This window comes from Cervus elaphus, chromosome 18 (genome assembly GCF_910594005.1).
Source record: "Cervus elaphus chromosome 18, mCerEla1.1, whole genome shotgun sequence".
Lineage (NCBI taxonomy): Eukaryota > Metazoa > Chordata > Mammalia > Artiodactyla > Cervidae > Cervus > Cervus elaphus.
This window is the reverse complement of record NC_057832.1, coordinates 67,573,057-67,592,048: the sequence shown is the minus strand read 5'-3', so window position 1 is coordinate 67,592,048 and position 18,992 is coordinate 67,573,057. Positions and strand designations below refer to the sequence as shown.

At 38.3% G+C, this 18,992-nt stretch overlaps 2 protein-coding genes across 3 annotated transcripts; one reads left to right on the top strand and one right to left on the bottom strand.

Annotated features, from left to right (window-relative positions):
* Nucleotides 1-3,481: 3,481 nt before the first annotated feature.
* THAP5 (THAP domain containing 5) lies at nucleotides 3,482-11,524 on the bottom strand. Its single transcript, XM_043872925.1, has 3 exons — nucleotides 11,297-11,524; nucleotides 7,895-8,087; nucleotides 3,482-7,392 (listed from the first exon to the last, which is right to left on the bottom strand). Exons 1-3 carry the CDS (start codon nucleotides 11,374-11,376, stop codon nucleotides 6,478-6,480), a joined length of 1,188 nt encoding a protein of 395 aa, XP_043728860.1. The 5' UTR covers nucleotides 11,377-11,524; the 3' UTR covers nucleotides 3,482-6,477.
* A 150-nt stretch (nucleotides 11,525-11,674) lies between these two features.
* DNAJB9 (DnaJ heat shock protein family (Hsp40) member B9) lies at nucleotides 11,675-16,313 on the top strand. 2 transcript variants are annotated; one of them, XM_043873036.1, is made up of 3 exons: nucleotides 11,675-11,857; nucleotides 13,675-13,901; nucleotides 14,800-16,313. In XM_043873036.1, exons 2-3 carry the CDS (start codon nucleotides 13,685-13,687, stop codon nucleotides 15,252-15,254), a joined length of 672 nt encoding a protein of 223 aa, XP_043728971.1. In that variant the 5' UTR covers nucleotides 11,675-11,857; nucleotides 13,675-13,684; the 3' UTR covers nucleotides 15,255-16,313. The 2 variants fall into 2 exon arrangements, with proteins under 2 accessions (XP_043728971.1, XP_043728972.1); XM_043873037.1 differs by lacking the exon at nucleotides 11,675-11,857 and adding an exon at nucleotides 11,885-12,717.
* Nucleotides 16,314-18,992: the final 2,679 nt, after the last annotated feature.

Genomic DNA, 18,992 nt, shown 5'->3' with positions numbered 1-18,992 from the left:
GGTTGTCACTTCCTTCTCCAGGAGATCTTCCCTACCCAGGGATTGAACCCGCATCTCTTATGTCTCCTGCGTTGGCAGGCAGGTTCTTTACTAGCACCACCTGGGAAGCCAAATCCAAGTTTATTGCATCCAAATCAAGTCTTTCACTGTAAACCCCCACTATTCCTCAAATGTTCTTAAAACAAAGAACAGCAACCCTAACAATCATAAGCACAATATTTAATCAGAGTCAACCTTTGGTTACTTTAATAAGCCTAACACAGTCTTCTGTCATTTCAACTAAACCATGTAATTTTCTTAAATTAAATTAAATGAACGTCTTAAAAAACAGACCTGTACCTATTATTTAAATAGGTAACAAAATTTTGTCATCCTTATTCAGCTCCTCATTTTTCTCTTTTAAAGGAATAACACATAAAATCTCTCCACCGTCACCCCTTCTTTCCTCCTGAGAAGTAATCATCATCCTGAAATTGGTGTTTTTTGTTTTTTGGTATGTTTCTTTTATGCAGGAATGTAAATATAAGCACCATGTTCCTGTTTTGTGTATTTTAAAATTTTAATTAAGTAGTAGACTGTTCCCTGGGTTGGGAAAATCCCCTGGAGGACATGGCAACCCACTCCAGTATTCTTGCCTGGAGAATTCCTATGGACAGAGGAGCCTGGTGGGCTACAGTCCACCAGGTCACACGATTTGGACACAACTGAGTGACTAAGCATAGCACAGCATAGCACACAGTAGACTGTTGTCAGACGTTTTGCAACTTACCTTTTTCACATAGTTTGGGTATTTAATCATGTTGATACATGTACATGTAGTTCATTCAACTACTGTATAACAGTCTATTTTGGTTTATAGAGGTGTTTCTGATTTTTTCTTTTTCAGTGAAGCATGAGATGGGATCCTCACCTTGGGAGAGTAGGAAGGGGTAGTTGGAGGGGAAGGGAGCAGTGTGAGGGAGAATCAGACTGGAGATACAAACTCACTTGAGAAATACAATAATGCTGCTGGGTCCACTTGGGGTTTCTGGATATGAATGTGGAACTAAGCCTGTCCATTGGTGTGATATCCAGCTAAGTCTAACTACTCTGATGTAGAAAAAGGCAGAAAGGTTTTTGAATTTAACTAGAGGACTCTTGCCTGGAAAATTCCATGGATGGTGGAGGCTGGTAGGCTGCATGCAGTCCATGGGGTTGCTAAGAGTCAGATGTGACTGACTTCACTTTCACTTTTCACTTTCATGCACTAGAGAAGGAAATGGCAACCCACTCTAGTGTTCTTGCCTGGAGAGTCCCAGGGACGGGGGAGCCTGGTGGGCTGCCGTCTATGGGGTCGCACAGAGTTGGATATGACTGAAGCGACTTAGCAGCAGAGATGGAGTTTAGGCAAGTGAGAACAGTAGACAGGGGATCAATGTTGTTTAAGGTTTTACTGGAGAGTAGTTATGATGGTTCACAGCATCAGAGTAAGGATGGAGGTGAATATAAAAGGGGGATAGTGTTGGTTATCTATTGCTGCCTGTAACAGTTAATGTGTCAACTTGGCTGGGCCATAAAGTGCCCAGATATTTGGTTAGATGTTATTCTGGGTCTATCTGTGTGTGTTTCTGAATGATATTAACATTTGAATGAGTAGAGAGTAAAGTAGATTGCCCTCCCCAATATAGGTAGGCCTCATTCCCTGGTGGCTCAGATGGTAAAGAATCTGACTGCAATGCGGGAGACCTGGGTTAATATCCCTTGGTTGGAAGACCCCCTGGAGGAGGGCTTGGCAACCCATTCCAGAATTCTTGCCTGGAGAATCCAGGGGACAGAGGAGCCTGGTGGGCTACAGTCCATAGGGTTGCAAAGGGTCAGACATGACTGAGCAACTAAGCCCAGCACAGAAGAGTAAGGCAGATTCACTCTTGGCCTGCCTTTGAGTTGGGACATTGACCCTCTCCTTCCTATAAATTCAAACCTAGTCTAGAACTTATACAATCAGCTCTCCCAGTTCTTAGGCCTTCAGATTTGGACTAGAACTACACCATGTGCTCTTCTGAGTCTCCAGCTCATCAGCTGCAGATCTGGGAATTTGTTTCTCTGGAAAACACATCCTAAAGCACTTCCTAACAATTCACCCTAAAAGGAATTTAGGAAGAGCTCAGCTAAGAGATTGTCTCTGCTGCATTTGAAGCCTGGAGTGACGGGCTTGAGAATGAATTTCAAGGTGGCTTCTTCACTCCATGTCTGGTATCTCACTTTCCAGTTTTTCTGTGTGACTGGTTTTTCCAGGATGATCTCAGGATAATCACACATCTTACATGGCACCTGGCATCCTAAGAGGAAGTGAAGCTCCAAAGAGGAAATGAAAGCTGTCAGGCCCATTACAGGCTGAGTTTGGAATTGGCAGTGTCACTTTTACTATACTCTTACCAATCAAAGCAGTCATACTCTTTTCCAGAAAATTGTAGAGAATTAATCTCCACCTCTTGATAATGGAGTGGTAAGGTCACACTGTGGAGAATATAGGATGAGAGATATTTTGCAGCCATATTTGGAAAAGATAACCTACTGCAGGGATGATGGACCATGGAAAAGGGTTGGTTGCAATGTAAGCTGTTCCAGTAACTATGCTAAAGAACAGAAGCTGGTGGTCAGAATGAAGAGCTTGAAGTTGACAATTTTCAAAGGGGATGCAACTACTGGAAATTACAAAGGTCTACCACTTACCATGGAAATGAGGTGGCTGAGAAGGAATGGAGGAAAAGTGCACTGGTGATGAGGTGGTCAGGCAGCCAAAAAATCAGAGGGTGGTGAATAGGTTAAAAATGATAAATGAAACAGACCATTCCTTGAAGAAAGTTTCTCTAACACAGATGTATCTTGGTCAGTATCTCCACCCTGACCCTTCTCTATAGCTTTTCCCCTGACAGTTGTGTTTTAACCCACTCACCTCATCCACAGAAAAACAAAACAGCATACTCCAAAAAAGAAAAAAGCATGTACTTGAACACCAAATTAGTTGACAGAACTGTTCAATTTAGCTAGTAATATAAAAATTCATCTGCACATCAATATTCTAACTCTTGATGCATGACTGATTTTTTTCATCAAAAGTATACAGAAAAATTTCCTGCTTGATGTTTAGATCAATGCCATGTATTATTTATGATGACATCTTTTTAAATTTGACTTACCAATCTCCTAGAAGTGAAGGCATAAAGATATACAGCTTCTTAATATCCTTTAATATCCTAGACTTAATATCCTTTCTAATTATCTGGGATAGAAAGGAGGAAAGTTTGTGGTGGGGATAGGCTTCTACAACAAAAATCAATTAAGCAGATAACTGGTAAATTGTACTGTCCACTGGAAACATAGAATGTTTCAAAGACTATATGAATATCAATATCCTTCCCTAAACATTCTCAAGGTATGAAGGACATATTTGTTAAGAAGGTTCTTTATTTTAAATAATAAGAAATTCTAAGTAGGCGAATTCAGAATATTCATCCAAACCTTTATTGAGTGAACATTACATAGTCAGTGAAGCAAAAGTGAAGCTGAGCCCTGGTGATGAAGCCAGGGATGCTCTTGTCTGCTTTTACTTCTTACTTCATCACATTACCTTCCCCCAGCCCATGTGAACACGTCTCTTTGATCCTTAAAAGCTGTATTTTCATTTATTCAATAAACACTAGAATTTTTAAAAAAAAGCAGTCAAGTCGAACAGAAAGCCATAACATCATGATATAAAAAAAGGATGAACAAAGGCAACTATACTCCAACGAAAATGAATTTAAAAAAACGCATAAGCACTGCTACAGTGTTATAATACAAGCCCCGTAGAAACAAAGAAAAGTAATTTTGATTGGTAAAAGTTGAAATGCAGTTTTAACTGGTTGAATTTAGAGAACAAAATAAGCAGAAAGACAAAGTTAGCATGTTTGAGAAGTGCTAAGATTCCAGTATGGCTAGAACACAGGATGAACAGAATCACAGAGGATAATAAACATGATGGAAACAAGTTTTGATTTATTCTGTAGGTATTAAAGGGTGATTACCGATTTCTGAGCTAGGACAGTTAAGTGGCACACAGGTGATACAGCTAGATGTATAGTCTAGGTAAAAAACTTAACAGCAGAGTCCAGGAAGACACAAAAGCAGGAGATCCAAAATATACGTACTACTAGTTAAGAAGTTCCTATAATAATCCAAGTAAGAAATAAAGTTGGTCAAAACCCCCATATAAAATTTAACAGTTAACTGAGTTGGAACATTCTGAACTGAATATACAAAAGTCAAGAGTATCTTAGATACGTGTAATATAGTAATTAAAAAAAATACAATTAGTTTAAATTATTCTTGCTGCTGCTGCTAAGCTGCTTCAGTCGTGTCCAACTCTGTGCGACCCCATAGATGGCAGCCCACCAGGCTCCCCCGTCCCTGGGATTCTCCAGGGGAGGACACTGGAGTGGGTTGCCATTTCCTTCTCCAATGCATGAAAGTGAAGCTGCTCAGTCGTGTCCGACTCTTTTTTAGTGACTGTATGGACTGCAGCCTACCAGGCTCCTCCCATGGGATTCTCCAGGCAAGCGTACTGGAGTGGGTTGCCATTGCCATCTCCCAAATTATTCCTGAGTAAACTAAAAATAGAACATAATTACAATGTACAACACTTTAAAATGACTTAAAAGGGCTATTTACATTTAGAGTATGTATTTTCAATATTATCAAAATGGAACTTAAAAATAATATATCAACTTTATTAGTTATATGTACATAATTTATACAAAAATGTTAAGGATTTCCCCCACCAAGGTTATAAGGACACCTCTGATCAACTTGTTTTTATCATTAGGTGACACACATTCATATATTATTATTTTATTAGCCTAAAAAACTAAGTGAAATATGACCCCAAATAATCACCATCCACTTAGAAAAACAATTAAAATACTATCTGCTATGTAGTCAACTATTTATTGAGCACATCCTATTTTCCAGCACCAAAACACATTTACTACCTCATAGAAATAAAAAAACCATCCTTCATCTGTTTCCTACTTGTCTCCCTAAGGTCATTACCACGTGTGCGTGCTCAGTCGCGTCCAGCTCTTTGCAACTTCATGGGCTGTAGCCTGTCAGGCTACTCTGTCCAAGAAATTTTTTAGGCAAGAATACTGGAGTGGCTTGCCATTCCCTACTTCAGGGAATCTTTCCAACCCAGGGATCAACCAGCATCTCCTGCATTGGCAGGCAGATTCTTTATCATTGCACCACCTGGAAAGCCATGGTCATCACCACCTATCTATAATTTCTTTTAATAAAATACACGTAAGTGGGAAGGTATAATAATAAGTATTATTCTATTATTCTGGAATTTTAAAAGGACACAAGCACATGTTTAAAGGTTATACATTTTAAATAGATACAAACTGTTAATTCCTAAAAAATATTTAAAAAATTAACCTCATTGAAATTTTTGGTTTATAAAAATAACTTTAATTGCAGGGTGTCAAGAAGTTTAAATAACTCTGTATTATGATGGTCAGCTACATATAAGATACATATTCTTTCAAGTTTAAAGTACCTCTCCTAGGAATTAGGCTAATGGTTGATTCCTTATTTTAGTTCAACTGGAATAAAACCTAACAGGAGTATTTTCCGGTAAAATACAAAAAATATTAGTCACTCAGTCATGTCCGACTCTTTGTGACCCCACAGACTGTAGACCTCCAGGCTCCTCTGTCCATGGGATTCTCCAGGCAAGAATACTGGAGTGGGTTGCCATTCCCTTCTCCAGGGGATCTTCCCAACCCAGGGATCAAGCCTGGATCTCCTGCACTGCAGGTGGATTCCTTACTGCTTGAGCCAACAAGGAAGCTGTATAATACAAACAATTACAGCCCAAAGGTCAAGCAACACAGAATTTTGAGACAATTCCAACAGGTAATAGAAAATTCTAGCCAGCATCCACTTTTGTGTAAGTATAAGATTATCATACAGAAAACTTGTTCCATTAAAAGTATCTTCTAAAAAGGGAAGAAACTACAAAGAAACAGACTATGTAAGAGATCTAGTTAAGTGCCCTCCTTCTACAAATTAAGAGACTAGGACTCAATAAGTAACTTGTCCAAGACACATCTCAATGGTGGAATCACGACTGATTCCGGAATCTGACTTCTATTCTGGGCTCTTGTTTACCATATCTGTGTTCTCTCATTTTATGACTGAATCATATTACTTATTCACTGTATTTTTACTTTAAATTTGAAAAATTAACAAGCAATGAAATGTCATCTACCCAACAACTCTCTAGTTGTTTTCAAAAAATGAGCATAACAAGAATAGGATGCAGTTCATAACATTAGAGCACTTGCTGAGCTTCACTAAGGTTAAGAACTTTACACAGGAAAAAGTTCACTTTACACAGAATTTGGTTTGGCTAACAGAAATCTTACATGAAAGCCACAAACTTGAAAACCTCTTGATCTATATCATAGTAACTTCATATGTTGTGAAATGGTTTTCTATAATCTTGACATTTTCTTCAGATAGCCAGTTTTCCTGTTTTAGCTGCCTTATAAGAGCTTCCAAAGACTTCAATCTCCCTAGAGTTTGTTGTTCCTGTAACTCAAGAAGAGTTATCTTTGAATGTAGTTTAGACACTTTCTGCCAAAGATGTTCCTTATTTATATCTTGTCTGCAGTAAGAATGCTCAATCTGTAAAACTTCTGACTCATAGTCTTCATCCTTATATGAGTCTTCAATGTCTATATCTTCTTCCATTTCCACTGTTTCTTTGGGGGCAGGTATAAAAGAATTAATTGCAGGTTTGGAATTTTCTGTAGGTACAAAAATGGCAATAACGGATTCTTTATCAGTGTTTAATTCTTCAACTGTTTGAGTAACTGTGCTGAATATGAATGGATTTTCCTGTGCTGACTTAATTTCCACAGAATTATTTGTAAAGTGTGGGCTAGCAAGATGATTAGTAGTTATTTCAATCACTTCTTGGGTTTCTAAAGGCTGCTGAATACCCTCTGAATTTGAAGTTGTCAAAGTAATAGTTGTAGAACTTAGATTCTCAAATGATGTGTGAAAACCACCTATACCCATGTCTTGGTTAACTGATGTTTGCAAGGTAGATGCTGGTTTTCTGGTATCTTCTTTAACTAGACTAAGAGTTAATATGTTATTTTGCACACTTTCTGCTTTTGGATCTGGTGGCTTTACCAAGGCAGATGATTCAAGTAATTCTGCATGTTCAGGGAGGAGATCTGTATTAACTGGATGCTTCTTTGGCTCATTTGATGAAAAAGATTCTTCTGACTTGGCTTTTAGGCATACTTCTTTCTCACTTTTCAATTTTTTCTTCTGAGATTTTTTTTTGGAAGGATCTTTCTCCTATAAAATAACATTTTTAAATTCTAAAAAAGATGTCCTTACTAGGCTTTATCCTCTTATTAGTTAGTGCTATTTCAGCATAACTTTGAGTAGTATACTGGCCAAACAAATGTATTCAGTTAAACAATGTTTTCAGTATGTAACAGCTCAAAATATATGTGAAAGCATTTTTTAAAAACATTATGCATATTCAATATATAAAGAAAAGTCTCAGATCATTCACAAGGCTAGTAAAAAAATATTAGGTCATTACTTTACATTAAAAACTTAACCTGAATTTATGTATGTGTTATCTTTGGCTCCTCTTAAGCTATGCTTCAGAATGGTTTATTAAAAAATTATCACTTTCAGTAAAAGTACACATTAGTTTTCCTTTCTCAAGTATGTGTTTTCCCAACAGTTATTTTTCACTCTCCTCCCCTCTTCCTGACTACCTGCCACCCTGCAATCTGCCACCATACTCAGCCTTAGCCCCTTCTCCCCTACTCCCTGCCTCCAATACCTGATTGTCTTCAGGCAAAGAAAATATTGTTGGAATTGCAGTTTGTTTCAAATAGCGAATACCCCATCTGATGTCAAGAGAGTCAGGAGTAAAATGGTCACTACACAGGAACTGGTATTTACTTGGAACCCATGAATCTCGTTTCATATTCTTTAACCATTTTTCAAGTCTTTCTTTGTCATGTAGAGGAAACCTGAAATTAAAAAAAGGAAAACTTTGCTATTATTTTAACAATAATGCCAGACTCCAGGCCTGTATATATAGGTAACCTAAGGGCCACAAAAACAAGACAACCATTCCTCCCATACAACAGCATCTTCATGACAACTACTGCCATATCTTCTCTGCAGCAAAGAAAGCCAAGATATGAGATGTGCAGCCAAAGCTTTTGTCTGAGAAGACTGGTTTATAAAACATAACTCAGGGTCCCTTCAAGTAAAACATATATGTTACTACAAGGATAAATCTATTCATATTTTCTCTGGATTATGTTTCTTTTTCATTCTGTTGTATAGTCTGTAGAACTAGTGAAGAGTTTTGTTAACTAAAATTTCCTATTCAAATATATTTCATAGTAATATAACAAATCAAACCGTTTCCTGTCTATAAGAAGCATTAAACCTAAGGCTTTCATATTAATATTTTTAAAATAAGGGTATGTTAATTCAAAAAATGGTTTAGCTAACATAAAAAGAATACTATATCTTATAAAACTACTAATATTCCATTCTCTTTACTGGAATCAGCCTCAATTCCAACCATCTGTAATCTAGTCCAACATTTCTAGTCTTCTTTAACCAGTGGATTGGGAACTCTGAAATTCAAGTATTCAAGTTCTGAAAGAGAACTAAGCATGTTAAGAGGGCAGACTCATATTTTATAACAGGAAACAAATAGAAAAGACAGAGAAAGGCAAGACAGCTCTTTATACGTGTTGTTCCTGTACCAAATAGTCTGGATATTCAGAGTTGGCTCTAACACACTACACCATGTTTTAGGGTAAAATTTGGACTTGCTGCAGAATTTGACAGAAAACTTTATTCTACCAGTGTAAACAGGTTTGAATTAAACTGTATTAAATAACAGTGATTCACACATCTTTTGAAGATTTTATAGGAACACAGTCCAAGACACATACTAGATAATAATTTCCTATTTTTAAAAAGCAGTAACATAAAAGGTTCTCATACAAGAAGCAGCTGTTATACATTCCTCCCAATCACAACCATTTATGCTTTGTAGTGCAAGATCTTATAAAAAAATAAATATTGTTAACTTAGTAAGATGCTAGATGAAAAGAGCCTGGGTGCTTGGCAGGAAATAATTTTTAACCCAGATATCGTTCCATAGAAAAATCAGATTATCTGCTTTTGGAAGGTTTTTACCATTGATACGATATTCATACACAGTTTGAAAAGTTTTTAACCTTACATATATCAATAACTTACAAATATGATAAGCATAATAAGAAAAGGCATTTCATGGCAAAAAGAATTTTACTTTCAGAGGACTTAGAATAATCACTGGTATAAACTGAGCACTATATTCATTGAATTTTCTAATTAATATAAATTTATTTTCCAGTACGCTACAGTGTTAGTAAGAAAATTCTCCAAGCTGGATGCTATTAGGGGACTGAAACTAACTCAATTTTTATTTTGCAGATTACACATGAAATTTTAAAAAGTCAATAAAAAGTTCCATTTTCAGTAAATTCACATTTTGAAGAATAAAAATTTATAATTGACTTTCTATGGCATTATTATTTTTCCCTCCTTAAAAATAATAACTATGCAGTCCACAAGACTGAAGAAGTCCTAGTCTGAGGTTATGAGCCCCACAAATCCAAGGCCAAATAAATATGGGAAATATAGTGTTAAGTTCAACATGATTCTTTGCTACAAACCTCCTCAGAGCCAGTGACATTCATATACCAGAGTATGTTTATCCCCCTAAAATATCTCTGCAACCTGTGGAAGGGCTTCAAGGAAGATAATTCTGGAAATATGGCACATAGTGCAAATCATTCAGAGTTATCAGTTTTTTGCTTTTTTTCATTAGGTAAGATAATGGAAAGCAAGAGTCATTACTGAACGATGAGCTTTAGGTCTAAAGTCAAAAAAACTTCACAAAATAGCTAGTGAAACTTCTAAAAAACTTAAAGACACTCACATTAGAGCTAAATTATTTAGAATTCCATGGACAGAGGAGCCTGGTGGGCTACAGTCCAAGGGTCGCAAAAAGTCGGACACGACTGAGCGACGAACACTTTCACATAAGAAATAAAGAAAATTATAGAATAGTCTAAACACGTTGATTTTTCAGAAACACGAAGCATGTTATGAATGCCAAGTGCTATTTTATGTTTTTAGACGCTACGTGTGAATTCGGTACTATTAACGTGTCCACTTTACAGACGGAAGGTCTTAGGTAGCAGGGTTAAATAATTTACAGGTCGTTCACCTACAAAGTGATGGAGCCAGGATTTGAACCTAGATCTGGCTTTGGAGCCGTGTCTCTTACTAGTAAGTAGTACACAATACTTCTTCCCTATTGTTCCAAATAAAAATGAGCACTTTTGGGGTTCCACAAAAAAATATTTCGTGGCTATAGTTATTTGGAATACAAACAGTAATTTAGAATAAAGTGGTATATTCCCTACTTCTCCAGAGTTCACTTTCTGCCACTTCAATTTTAGGAAAGTTAGGTCTAACAGGTATTAGGGCCCAAACAAATTTTCCGCTTTTACGAAATAAAAGCAATTGTTTCCTCGCTTCGGAAAGGCTTCCTAGGAACGCTCTACGTTGGGAGAGCGGGGAAAACCTGTCAGCCCTTACCTACCTGCTCTCTGTACGAATGAAGAATTATCTAGAGCCCTGAGCAGGTGACAGATTATAATTCCTCCTCTGCCACAAAACTTTCAAGGTAAGTTACCTGATCTTTTCTGAAAAGCCTCAGTTTTCTCACAAGAAAATGGAATAACATCTACGCGACCTAACTCACAGGAGGTGTAAGATAACTTGGAGGGCACCTTCCCATTCGGCACGTTTGATGCATCTGAAGTGATTAGTGTTCCCAAAGAAATGAGGTCAGGGGAGGTGGGGAAATGCTCTAAAACCAGAAGCATCGCTCAAACTTTACCGCTTAAAATGCCCTATTAACACCCCCACCAGATCCCTAAACCTCGCCACACGCCCAGCGTCCTCCCTAGAAATATCAGAACATTTCCAGATAGACTCAACTCGCGCCTTTGCCCCCTCCTCCTGCGCAGAAATCAAACACTCCCGGAGAACCGAGGACAAATTTACGGAGCAGACAGGAGGGACGCCAAACCCTAACCCCATATGGCACGGGACTGCGACCCAAAGGCAAGCTGAAGCTTCCGCGTTAGGGGCAACTTACGGGTAAAAACTAAGCTTCCGCTCTTTATTATTTCGTCCCCGGCGGTTCTTACAGCAAATCGCTGCGCAATAGCGGGGCATCGCTGCCGCGTAGCCACAGGAGACCCGAGCCGCCAAGGGGCGCAGGCGGGGCTTCCTCACCGAGGCGGGGCTGCAGGTCCTTGGCCCCCGAGGTACCGCGCCTGCGCCAGGCGCGGTGGACTGGGAAGACTCGGCAACTCTGAACTCACTTCCCTTTCCGCCGGCTTCGGCTCAGCCCTTTCGGGGGTTGGAGCCGGAAGTGACGCATGGGCTGATCAGCAACAACAGTTTTCCACGTGCGCGTAGGGCGCCAGGGTCAGGTGGGGAGGCGGGAGCCAATAGGAAAGCGTTTCGTGTAGGTCTTCTCCTGAGGTGTAGGCGCCCGCAGCTACCCGCCAGCCAGTGGGGAGCGGGCTGTGCGGGAACGCGGCTGCAAGAGGAGTGTGAGGTCGGCGGACGGGAGGCAGTGGGCGCGTATCGGCTCACGGAAGCTGCTGAGGCCGGGGTGAAGGCCGAGCAGAGCGGCCGTGTGGAGTCGCTGGTTAGTGTCCCGGTTAGGAGCAGCAGCAGCCGGAGGTTGCGGACGACAGACGAGGCCGAGGTCTCGGGGAGGGGGTTTAGGCCTCGGTGTCCGCTACGATCGCAGCTAGGGCTTCGGGCTGCCCGGTGTTCTTGAGGAAAAGAGTAGGGGAAAGGCAGAAACAGCGTAGTGCGATTTGTCGTGGGGTTGTGCCGCTGGCTTTTTCGGGCGTCAGGCAGCTCCTCTCACGGCCGGACCCCGGGTGGGACCCCGAGCCCTACAAGCCAACGGCTACGTCTGGTCTGCTGGGGCGAGTATGGGTGAGGGCTGACGGTTTAGGCCGAGCAGTCACCGGCTCTGGGGAGAGAGACCCACGGGACTGCTCGCCGGGTCCCTCTTAGGAATGAGGAGTCAGTTTAAGGCAGTCAGTCTTCTAGGAAAGTATGGCATATTCACCTTGAAACTGTGAAATGAAGTTATTAAACCAGGAAGGTACCTCTTTGCCAGTGTTAGACCCGCCCTTTGGCTAGAGAACGGCCTCAGTACATGCTCGGTTTGTGTTCGTTTAACCAGGAGTTTGTACTTGATCCTTGATACCCGTGACTGTGACTAACTCTGGAAAGAAGTGATCTGTCTGCTAATTACGCTCCAAACGGGCCACAGGAGAGGAAGGCAGGCGGTTTCCACAAACCAGAGTGCCTTTCGTCAGCCGTGTTATGTCATCTTAGGTTTTTAAGCTCTCCTATATTCAAAAAACAGGATCAATTCTTTTTGAATCGCGAACCATTTAATCTGTAGTCTCGAGAATTTCAAGTTGTATTCCAGGTGGAAACTTCATTGAGGTTAGAGAAATACTTTAATGACTCCTGAGAAGTTTGAAAGTAAGTTTACCTTATCTGTAGTACAAACTATGAAATTTCTTTCTTTTTTTTTTTTTTTTGGCACCCTTAGCAGAAATCCTAAATTTTGTTAATTACGAGTTTTAAACAAAACATGAGATCTTAGTTTTTTTTTTAATAGATTACATTTTGTTGTGTTGAGTTGTCAATATTATTGTGATATTGAGATTCTCTAAGTGCAATCCTTGGCTCCTTTTACCGAAATGAAAACTGAAAATTTCTTTGTTGCTGTTCAGTCACTAAGTTGTGTCGGACTCTTTTGACACTCCGTGGACTGTCGCTGTCTAGGCTTCTCTTTGCCCATAGGATTTTCCAGGCAAGAATTCTGGTGTGGGTTGCCATTTTCTTCTCCGGGGATCTTCCCGACCCAGGAATTGAACCTGCGTATTCTGCTTGGCAAGCTGATTCTTTACCACTGAGCCATCTGGGAAGCTTATTTCTTAGGGAGGGAAAATTACTGCTAATTTAGACATACGGGGCTATTTACCTTGGTAATGAACTTTTTTCCCGATAAATTTTTTTAAACTCCTTTAGAATATACATTCTTGAAGATTACGATTCTTTCAAAAAGTATTTTGATTTTCCATCCTTTTTACAAGGCTTGCATGTAGTGAGGCTTTGATAGTAACTGATCAAATAGCAGTTGTTGAATATTTTTGTATCTAGTATGTTTATGGCCAGAGTGTTAGTGGAAAGGCAAAGTCATGAAAGATTTTTCTCAATTTGGTTGAATTATATTTGCTTTCAAGATTAGTACCAATTTACGGAGTGTAAAGCCTGTACAAATGAAATAACAGGGAAACAAGTACAAGATACATTATATATGCTTAACATTTTGGTACTGCATTAGTGTACTTTAAATCCTAAAAACTCATTCAGTTCCTTTTAAAAGAAAAACCTAAAGATTAGTTCCATAATTTTTTTTCTTTTCTTTTTTAGGATATTAGAAATGGCTACTCCCCAATCAGTTTTCATCTTTGCAATCTGCATTTTAATGATAACTGAATTAATTTTGGCTTCCAGAAGTTACTATGATATCTTAGGTGTGCCAAAGTCTGCCTCAGAGCGCCAAATCAAGAAGGCCTTTCACAAGTTGGCCATGAAATACCATCCTGATAAAAATAAGAGCCCTGATGCTGAAGCAAAATTCAGAGAGATTGCAGAAGGTATGTAAATGACTATCTCCAAGATCTCAAAGGTATTAAGTAGTAAAGGAGAATGATAGGTAAGAAGTTTGTATGCATTTGAAGGTTTTGTGGGAGATGAGAGGTAAAGTGGGATGTATACTTAAATGTAGTGAGAGTCTCAAGGCTGTTTTCTTATAACATTTTGATCCTGGATGTATGGAAGTATATACTTTTTTGGGCATTCAGATCTAAAAATGTTGAAAGTGTACTTTATAAAATCGCTTATTGTTTCTATGTTAGAAGGAATTTTAGATAGCTCAAATTTAAAATTTTTATGAAGTATGGAGATTAAATATAAAACTATTGAGCATAAAAAAATGCCGGTTTTTTTTTCCTTCTTCACTTGGTCTACATCTCAAAGCCACATTTGTCTTTAAAGGAAAAGTGTTAAAACAAGTTTTGACTTAATACTAATTCTGAAACAGATTGCATCTCCTGAGCATTCAGTAGTTAATGTCGGGTGGTGGTAACTGGGAGTTGGAGTTAAACGTTTACTTCAACTAGTAAGGAGGTGAAAAATCTGAATTCCTCTTAATTTGCTCATTAAATTATTTAATGCAAGCAGTGATTTTACACAAATAGTATGAAGAATAACTCTGAAATTGTTGCCCATATAATTCTTTTTAGTAATGGTAGCATTTATTTAACATTTATTGTATAGATACTAGAGGCAGGTATTGTGCTTACTGCTGATAGCATACAGTGGATAAGACAAAAAGTCTCTTCCTTTTGTGACTCTTAACTTTACTCTTATGCTTGTAGGCTTTGGTTTTATTTGTGCTGTGAAATCTTTTCATAAAATAGATAAATTTAAAAGGTTTGGACGTATGTAATTTTGTTTCTTTTCAGTTACTAAAGTATTTTTATTTCTTTTCAGCATATGAAACTCTCTCAGATGCTAATAGGCGAAAAGAATATGATACACTTGGACATAATGCTTTTACTAGTGGTAAAGGACAAAGAGCTAGTGGAAGTCCTTTTGAGCACTCATTTAACTTCAATTTTGATGACTTATTTAAGGACTTTGATTTTTTTGGTCAAAACCAAAATACTCGGTCGAAGAAGCATTTTGAAAATCACTTCCAGACACGCCAGGATGGTTCCAGTAGACAAAGGCACCATTTCCAGGAGTTTTCTTTTGGAGGTGGTTTGTTTGATGACATGTTTGAAGATATGGAGAAAATGTTTTCTTTTAGTGGTTTTGACACCACCAACAATGGACATACAGTACAGACTGAAAATAGATTCCATGGATCTAGCAAGCACTGTAGGACTGTCACTCAACGAAGAGGAAATATGGTTACTACATACACTGACTGTTCGGGACAGTAGTTGGTTCTTTTTCTGTTCTCATTAAACCCAATTAGTTGACTCCTCTTCAGTATCTTTGATGCAGAAAGAATTTTTTTGTGAACTATTTTGACAAGTGCATGATTTCACTTAACTTAACATAGCTATTAAGTATATTTAAATTGTTTTTGACAATTCAGCAACATTTAATTAGGATACCAATAGCTAATTAATTTCCCTGATTAGACAAGTTTCTTTAAAAAAAGATATTATAATTCTGCCTGGTCTTTTTTTATCTACTTGTCCTTGGGCTTATTAACATGACCAGTTTCATTACCAAGGAAAGAATTGAGTTTGCCTGATAAATATTTAAAGGTTAAAGTTTAAAAGTTATTCTACATTTAAATTGTGTGAACATGAATGATTCTTTTGGAGTGAAGCTTTTGCTAAATTAAAATTGCATGCTCTGTAGCATCTCTGACTTAGGTTGCAAAATGTATGTGAAACTGTATAATTCAGTTTTTCAGCAAAGGATGGCAAGCAGTATCTTGTTTAATTTCCACTGAAAACTTGAGAAAAATATGGTTTAATATTTACCACAGAACCATGCGGAAGAATTGGAAAAGGAAATGATTGTGTTGCTCATAGTCTTTAAGACCAAAAGAAGGTTGAAAACTTAAGAAATATTGCCAAGAGATTGTTACCTGTTTGATCCCTGGCTAATGATTTTGTAGTGTTGAAGTCATAGCTGCTTTACACATCTTTTCACATTTCTTTCTTAGTTGTTGGCCCTCTAGGTCTTAGTGTGGATTTATGTATTTGTTTGTATGTGTGGTTTTACTTCTCTGCACTCATCTTTAGAGATTGACTAATACCTCATTCTGTTTATAAAAACAGTAATTTCTGTGCAACCTTATTATGTGCAATATTTTTAAATCCTAAGAAATGTGTGCTTTTGTTTTCAGATGGACTTATTTCTTTAGTTCTGCACTTGTTCCATGTTGTACTCCATATGAGTACTAATCCTATGGATACATATTAAAACTAGCAAATATCTCATACAGCTTTGTGAGTGAGAGAAATACAATATTTACAATATGATCTCTGTTGTCATTTTATTCTTAAAAGTTTATTCTGCAGTTCTGAGGGTATATAAGCAATTGAGCTGCTAATACTGATCATAGACCGTATTCTAGAAGTTTGAAGATTTTGTTAATTGTGGTATATTTGCTTGCTAGGAGCAAGTATTCGTGCCACTGGTTCTTTCCTCTTCAGGCCTGATTGGGAAAAAGCAGACTGCATGAATCTATATTTGTTAGTAATCATCCTTAATTTGAAATCTGTGAAGAAAAGGAATGTATTTATATACCTTTATTAGTTCCTAAAAGTTATACATACTACTTTCCTTTGATGATAAGAAAATCGCCTGCCTTGAATTTTGGTCTAAAAATTTTCTGTGGCCTATTAAACAGAACAAGTGAGGCAAAAAAAAGGCAAAAGACTTCAAATCACAAACATGAAGGATTATTTTACCTGGTTTTAAACATTTATTTGAACCCCCTTCCCCCCTTTTTTTTTAAACCTCCCATTTGGCTCTTTGGCATACTTTTTGCAAGGGAAAATGCACGATGAGTCATACACACTTAAGATAACAAGCTAAATATAAAGAAAGATGCTTAGATAATCTATAGGGGTGTGTGTGTGAGTAATTAGCTGTGTAAGCAACTAGAAATTAGACCAGTAATCAGTTTCCTCCGTAATTTAAGGTTTTTTTTCTTTATAGTTTGTATAGGTTGAATGTGCAAAGAGAATGGTGAACTCCTGTAATTATGCGATGACCAATGTGATAGCTTAATCTATACTCCTTATATAAGTCAAAACAAAATCTGTCACTTTTTTTCCCTCTACATAAAATAGTAACATCAAATGACTTTATGTTTTTCTGGAGCTAACTTGTGTAATTCTTCAAGTTTTTGGGATAGAGTATGTCTTGCATTAGGTACTGTAGTGCCTGTGGTAGGTGTGAAGTTCTTTTGGTGCTCTAAATTGGTAGGCAGTTTTGTGTTCTAAATTTCAGATCCAATTCTGAGATCAGTTCCTTGAAAATTTAGGTTGCCTAAGGTCAACTAAGAATTTGTACTTTCATGAAGTAGTTATTTTAATTTTTCAAAATAAAAGCTCACTGGGGGAAAATGAGACCACTGTTGAACAGAATACAGAAATTTGTATCAGCAGTAGGTTTCTCAAGTTTATATTGTTCATGTTAATGCTGGCACCTTTAGTTCCATGTGACATATTGAATAAAGTCAGTCATGGTTGTTTCCTGCCTTGGTTCCAATGACAAAATATAATGAAGCCATAGTTCAGTTCAGTCGCTCAGTCGTGTCCGACTCTGCGACCCCATGGACTGCAGCATGCCGGGCTTCCGTGTCCATCACCAACTCCCAGAGCTTGCTCAAATTCAGCGTCCATCGAGTTGTTGATGCCATCTAAACATCTCATCCTCTATCGTCCCCTTCTTCTGCCTTCAATCTTTCCCAGCATCAGGGTCTTTTCAAATGAGTCAGTTCCTCGCATCAGGTGGCCAAAGTATTGGAGTTTCAGCATCAGTCCTTCCAATGAATATTCAGGACTGATTTCCTTTAGGATGTACTGGTTGGATCTCCTTGAGGTCCAAGGGACTGTCAAGAGTCTTTTCCAACACCACAGTTCAAAAGCATCAATTCTTCGGTGCTCAGCTTTCTTTATAGTCCAACTTTCACATCCCTACATGACTACTGGAAAGACCATAGCTTTGACTAGACGGACCTTTGTTGGCAAAGTAATGTCTCTATTTTTTAATATGCTGTCTAGGTTGGTCATAGCTTTTCTTCCCAAGAGTAAGTGTCTTTTAATTTGATGGCTGCAGTCACCATCTGCAGTGATTTTAGAGCTCCCCAAAATAAAGTTGCTTATTTTCATTCTCCACTTCCCATGAAGTGATGGGACCGAATGCCATGAACTTAGTTTTCTGAATGTTGAGTTTTAAGCCAACTTTTTCACACTCTCATTTTCATCAAGAGGCTGTTTAGTTCTTCGCTTTCTGCCCTAAGAGTGGTGTCATCTGCATATCTGAGGTTACTGATATTTCTCCCAGCAATTGTCCAGCTTGTGTTTCATCCAGCCTGGCGTTTCACATGATGTACTCTGTATATAAGGTAAATAAGCAGGTAACAATATACAGCCTTGAGTACTCCTTTCCTGATTTGGAACCAGTCTGTTGTTCCATGTCCAGTTGTAACTGTTACTTCTTGACCTGTGTACATGTTTCTCAAGAGGCATGTAAGATGGTCTGGTTTTCCCATCTCTTGAAGAATTTTCCACAGTTTATTGTGATCCACACAGTCAAAGGCTTTGGCGTAGTCAATAAAACAGAAGTAGATGTTTTTCTGGAACTTCCTTGCTTTTTCAAGGATCCAACGGATGTTAGCAATTTGATTTCTGGTTCCTCTACCTTTTTCTAAATCCAGCTTGAATATCAAAGTTCACGGTTCACATACTGTTGAATCCTGGCTTGGACAATTTTGAGCATTACTTTGCTAGCGTGTGAGATGAGTGCAATTGTGCAGTAGTTTAAACATTCTTTGGCATTGCCCTCTTTGGAGTTGGAATGAAAGTTGATCTTTTCCAGTCCTGTGGCCACTGCTGAGTTTTCCAAATTTGCTGGCATATTGAGTGCAGCACTTTCACAGCATCATCTTTCAGGATTTGAAATAGCTCAACTGGAATTCCATCACCTCC